The following is a 6,000-nucleotide window of genomic DNA, read 5'->3' as shown; positions in this document are numbered from 1 at the left end:
CACACACACACATATCACTCACAGCTGAGCTGCTGTAGGCGGGCAGCCTCCTCCTTGACAGTCTGCCGTCTGTGTGCACACAGCGCCTCCATCTGGTCAGACAGGAGAGTGTGCAACTCCAGTTCCAATGAGTTGATCTCCACAACCTAAACAACACAATCAACAAGTTATCATCTGTAATACTATCTCCCAAAGAGGGAGCGTTTGTACAGTTACCAGTTGTTTATGTGTTTTTCCCCAGGGATTAAGCCAAAACCGGTCAAAGGTTCTAAACCTTTTTGGCTTGTGACCCCGTAATACGAAGTGACGCCTACTCACAACCCCCTGTCACAGGCTCTATATGCAGACTGGTGAACAGTTCAACCAAAGAAGGATTTTCCCTTTTCAGGTTGTTTCATCCAATGGATTATCAGTGGAGGCCCAGAAACTATTCGGTATTTCACAAGAACATGACAAGAGAAAAGAGAAAAATCTGAATAAACAGACATGACAATAAGTCTGTATACTAGAAATATGTTTTTTTTCCTATCCCATAAATCATCTTGTGACCCCCCCAAAATTATCTTGTGGCCCCCTGGAGGGTCCTGACCCTCAGGATGAGAACCACTGCCATACTGGGCTGATGGCTGGTGTTAGTCTAATCCAGTGTTTTCTTTCTAGGCTTCTGACTTTCCCTCACAGGCACTCTACAATTTGGTAAGGATTATTCTATTAGGCAGCAGAGATTGTATTAATTTCTGACCTTCTCTCGTAGACACTCCACCAGGTTGTGCATGTAAAGGGCCATGGCCCTGTAAAACTTCAGCTGGTTCTCTGAGGAACTTCCCTCCAGGTTCTCTAAGGAGGTTCTAGCACTCTCCACGTCCCCCTCCATCCTCCTCAGCTCTGCCTGCCGCGCTCTGTGCACCTCCTTCAGAGAGTCCAGTCTGGGGAAGAAAAGACAAAAGAGGGGTGAGACGAAAGGGTTGTGTAAGTTTGATTGCTATACAAGTACTGCTGGGCGATATATTGAGTTCTCTGATATGATATTATTCAAAATGATTTTACAACTGAGATATCAAAAATATGGGTTAGGGTTAGGGTTAATGAAGGAATTAAGGCATAATTAAGGAAGTTTAGAGAAAATGTGACAATATCGGATATAAATGTTTGATCCATAAATACTGTAATATCCCTTTTATGTCAAATCACCCAACACTGTGTTGTCAACACAGTCATATGTCACATGGTGTTATATTAAAGCAAGTTGAGGTAGCACAAACTGACTTTCCAGTGATCCTCCTCTTGACCATTGAGACAGTGACTTGAGGCAGAGTCTCTGGGATTTTGACCCCCGCTGACCTCTTCTTCTGTCTCTGTCGGTCTCTCCTACTGCTGCTACTGCTGCAGCTGCTGAATTCACTGCCAGATGGACTCTGGGGAAAAAAAGAGATGGAATGTTGAAGAAAAAGAAAATGAAAGAAAGAAAGACAGTGCTGCAACAGAGGAGAGGAGGTGTTTTGATGTAAATGACTGGCATCACTACAGAAAAAAGGGAGACAGAGGAAGAGTTTAAGAGACTGAAAAAGAGAGAATTTAAGAAAACATATAGCAGAAAGAACTGCAGGTAAATGAGAGAAATAGCAAGAAAGAAATGGAGAAAAGACAAAAACAAGAAAAAAGGAAAATTAATGGACTTTCCCACCTGTTCTCCTGGCCGTCTCTTCACCCCCTTCTCGATTTGTGTCTCCTCCCATAGCTCCTGCTCCTCCCTCTCAGAGTCAGACTCACTGCCATCACTGCTTCCTGAAATACACACACACACACACACACACGCACACACACGCACACACACGCGCACACACACACACACACACACACACACACACGTAAATAAGACACAAAAACATACATGCGCTAGACATACACAAGCATGCATGCACAGTGATGCACACACACATTTTCTCTCATACCGAGTTTCTCTGCAATCCTTTCCCTGATGCTTTTGGACCGTGGGGCAAACTCAATCCTTTGCTCGTAATCATCCAGCTCATCATCATCATCATCATATCTATCCTCTTCGTCGTCCCTGCTGCAGTGGTCTGGGGTGCTGCCAGGGGAGCTCTGGCCATTTCTACCCAGGGGAATGAACTCTTTCTGGGCTCGAGCATCACGCCGCCGCCTCCTGGCTGCCTGGATCTCTTTGGCGTTGGGGATAACTGCTGTATGCACAGACAAATGTACAGACACATAAATACACACAAACAAAACATAGACACACACAAGGAGCATGCATAGCAGGTTAACACACACACACACCAAACACACCAGAGCTATATGGAAAATAAGCATCTCTGTGGTACACACACTCACAACACACACACCTGGTTTTGCAGCAGAGCAATTGGAGGCTGGGGAGGAGGCTGAGTTAGATGCAGGAGACCTGGCACCATCATCATCATCATCATCATCATCATCATCATCATCATCATCATCATCATCTTCATCGTGGTGGAGAGCATGTGGTGAAGCCTGGCTGCCAGAGTCCTGCCTGGGTGAAACAGATGGTGGGACACCTCCACCTGTTGGGGCTGGGGGAGAGGACACAGGATTAGGCGAGGACTTGTGTGTGTGTGTGTGTGTGTGTGTGTGTATGTAGACACTGTGTGTAAACAACAGCCTGGTCAGTAAGCCTTGGATTATTTACACTCTACATAAGCAAAATAACCTGATCAGTGTGTATGTATGAGCATAAATGTGTGTTGATAAAGCTGACTTTTACAAGAGTTACGTGTATGCATGCTGTGACATATCATAGTTACCTGTTACTGTGCAAGGTGTGTGTGTGTGTGTGTGTGTGTGTGTGTGTGTGTGTGTGTGTGTGTGTGTGTGTGTGTGTGTCTGATGTTATCCAGGTAACTACCAGTTCTCTGGGTGGTCTTGGCAGGCGAGTCCTCCTTTCTTTTAACTTGGAACATCACAGCTTTATCAGATGACTTCTTCAGCTTAAACTCTGGTCCCTCAGCTGAAGTAGTAACAAGAAACCCAGAGTTTCAACAGGCATCATGCGATATCATTAGTGTTACACAGCATGGATAGGATCCACTCATTCACTACGTGCTTGAATTTTGTATCAACATTGTTTACCCTCTTTACTTAGCGCAGTGAAAGGCACCCATAATAGAAGAGATGTCCTACTAGATCCTAAAAGGGTCTCCCTGCCAGTTCACAAACATGATTTTAGTGGCGTGACTTGCATGGTACAGGTGTTTTTTTGTTTGTTTTTTCTTTACCTATTCTGTACATAGTGTTACTTCAGCAACCCAACAAACTGGCTGCTGGATGTTGTTGTTGTTGTTGATATAGTTGACAGTAGTAGTCTCTCAAGAGCATGGGACATACACTATCTTACTCTACCAAGTTCACGGCATATGTACAAACATTTTAAATTAGTCTATTGAATTAGTTGGGTCTTCTGTCCTTTACAGCTCTCTAAGTTATTCACATAGATTTCGTCCCAGATAAAGATCCTCATCCCTGCTGATTGCTGAACAATACTTTCCCATTTATTTTGGTCAAACGTTGCTCATAACAGCCCAGCTTTCGTTGAGTAAACGTCTGTCTGGGGTCCATCTTTGACAGGTTTGGCTTCAAAACCCAGACACACTTAAACTTAAACCTACCTTCTCTGTCCCCAGAAAAACTGAGAACGGCGTTCGTTTTCTTTTTCTGCCCATCTTTGTTTTTACTCCTCTCTGATGTTTCTGTCCTCTCCACCCCGTCCTCTCCGTCGCTGCTGTCCGACTTTGGGGGCGTCGCTTCCCGCTTGGAGCTGCAGGAGATCCCGCGGCCCTGGGCCACTTTGGACGGCTTGTTTATCACAACTGGAGCCTTCTTGTTTTCCTCTCCGTCTCTGTTCTTCTGCTCGTCCTCTTCGTCGCTGGAGTCTCCTTTCCTCTGCCGAAAGTTTCTCCGCGGCTTTTTGTTGAACATTTCGATCCAGGCACTATTAGCAGCAGCAGTGAGTTACTCCGGTCAAGCAAACCGTAATACGGTACGTCGGAAAGTAGTTGAAACAGTCGTCAAATCTGTCGTAATGCAACCGCAAAGCACTATGGACTACGTAGTAAGTATGCTGTTGGGGTCACTAAACTGCACAGAGACCAAATTTGAAGTTTTACATTTTTACAGTATTTTGACAATTCCCGGCATAAGAAATCGCTACATTTGTACAAATCAGAAAAAGCAATGTCGCAAATGTTACAAAGTATGCTGGACTGTAATATAGGTCTGTCATTATTTAGGCTATCTAACAGTTTGTCAAGTCCATTTGTTCTATCAGATATATGAGAATGCTTGTCATGTCAATAAAGAAAATTGGAATTTGAATTCTATAGGCTAAATTACACGAATATACAAAGAAGGACCAGAAGAAATAAACTATGTAAGGAGACTCTGGTAAACTGTCAGGCAAGCTCAGATGAGATGAGTAGGAATATGATCACCTGTCCTGTCCCCTATCAACACTCTGGCACATTTAGGACAGGTTCAAGTCATTCATTATAGGACTGCAAATAAATATGCCAGCTAATTTATAGTTTCTGGTGTTCTCTCTCTCTCTCTCTCTCTCTCTCTCTCTCTCTCTCTCTCATTAGCTCTCCTATCAAATTCCATTCTCCTCCTTTCTCCGTCACTTCAACTCTCTCTCTCTCTCTCTCTCTCTCTCTCTCTCTCTCCTCCCTCTCTCTCTCCCTCTCTCTCTCTCTCTCCCCTTGTCTTCCTCTATGTCTCTCTCCCTCTCTCTCCTCCCACTCAGTGAACGGTCAGACGTTAACAGCGCCCAGCCAGAGCTGAACACTCGTCAGCCATGTTGTTTGTGTGACACAGAGCTGTCAGCAACAGGTCTTTAGGAGTACCAAACTTCACATTTCGGGAAGGATTATCGCTCTCTGCCGACACCAAACATCCACACTGCAACTAGGAAAACGTCCAGGAGTGGTGGATGTTAACTTCTGGCCCGTAGAAAGCTTGGAAGTTCATGTTTTTTTCCCGTGGTGAGAGAGGTACGCACCCGAAACTGCTTATCTAAGCATGAGTGTAAGTTTGATATTGTTATGGTAATGTTAGGATAGAGGGCTTATGGGTTCATATGCGCAACATTGTTCTACGTAAATGTTTGTTTAGTTTATCTTTCTTAACTCAGAAATGTGAAACACATCTATCTTTATAGGCGGGGGTGATGCTTCTCTTCTGATCTCTCTCCAGAACAACCTGGCATGGGATTGAAGTTATGATTTCAAAATTTGGGGATGATTATCGATACCAAATCGCGGGGTATTTAGTGCTGTTTCACTAAGGTGAAGTTAGGTTTTTAATTTTTAAAGGCAGATTTTGCAGGGAAGTCGCCTAAATTCTTATCGGTCCAAACTAGTCGAGCAGGTTGCAGGTCTTGTCTCAGACTGGCTGGTGACAAGTGATCAGGGAATGTTACTCTATCAGTTTATCTTACTGACAGAGAGAGAGAGAGAGGGAGAGAGAGAAAGAGAGAGGGAGGGAGGTATATAGTCTCAGATGGTCAAGGATGGGAATCTGGTACGGACCGGTATTGCCTATATTTTTAACATTTTATTTCTACTGGGGTGTCCCATACTGGGTCTGTGGGTGAGACTGAGTTGAGATCCTGGGCTGAAAAAAAATGAAGTACATTTAACATTTACATTTTAGGCATTTAACACTTTTATCCAGAGTGACTTACAATCAGTGCAACCATAGCATAACCTTCGATTCCTATATTGCCAAAAATTCCATGCAACCCAAACGCAACCCACCCAACGCAAAGGTCAGGGCCTTAGTGCTCTTGCAATATTCCTGTGACCATAGAACGACCATATAAGAATGAGTGCAAGGAAAAGAAATATAATAAGAGCTAAAGATAGAGACAGAGGGGATTTTTAAGTCAAGTGAGAGAGCAGAGAGGGGAATCACTCAGTAGGAACAGGGTGACGTGAGGTAGGCTACTTC

At 44.1% G+C, this 6,000-nt stretch overlaps 2 protein-coding genes across 2 annotated transcripts in view; one reads left to right on the top strand and one right to left on the bottom strand.

Moving 5' to 3' along the window:
* Positions 1-22: 22 nt before the first annotated feature.
* On the bottom strand, positions 23-4,003 carry LOC139638485 (intron Large complex component GCFC2-like; the record flags this gene model as incomplete). The annotated part of the gene is made up of 8 exons (XM_071512628.1): positions 3,663-4,003; positions 2,903-3,004; positions 2,364-2,570; positions 1,953-2,201; positions 1,685-1,785; positions 1,267-1,415; positions 743-926; positions 23-146 (listed from the first exon to the last, which is right to left on the bottom strand). Coding segments are annotated over exons 1-8 (1,426 nt in total), but the record flags the coding sequence as incomplete, so codon positions are not given.
* An 838-nt stretch (positions 4,004-4,841) lies between these two features.
* itsn2b (intersectin 2b) overlaps positions 4,842-6,000 on the top strand; it is a 37,582-nt gene continuing 36,423 nt past the window's right edge. The window contains exon 1 of the mRNA XM_071512626.1: positions 4,842-5,042. The gene's annotated coding sequence lies outside the window, so the exon portion shown is untranslated. The remainder of the gene's footprint in view (positions 5,043-6,000) is intronic.

The sequence above is a fragment of the Centroberyx affinis genome, unplaced genomic scaffold, assembly GCF_046629955.1.
Source record: "Centroberyx affinis isolate AG114_WGS23_722 - 3 ecotype Tasmania unplaced genomic scaffold, CSIRO-AGI_Caff_v1 ptg006402l_1, whole genome shotgun sequence".
NCBI classification, from domain to species: Eukaryota; Metazoa; Chordata; class Actinopteri; order Beryciformes; family Berycidae; genus Centroberyx; species Centroberyx affinis.
This window is presented reverse-complemented; position numbering and strand designations above follow the sequence as displayed.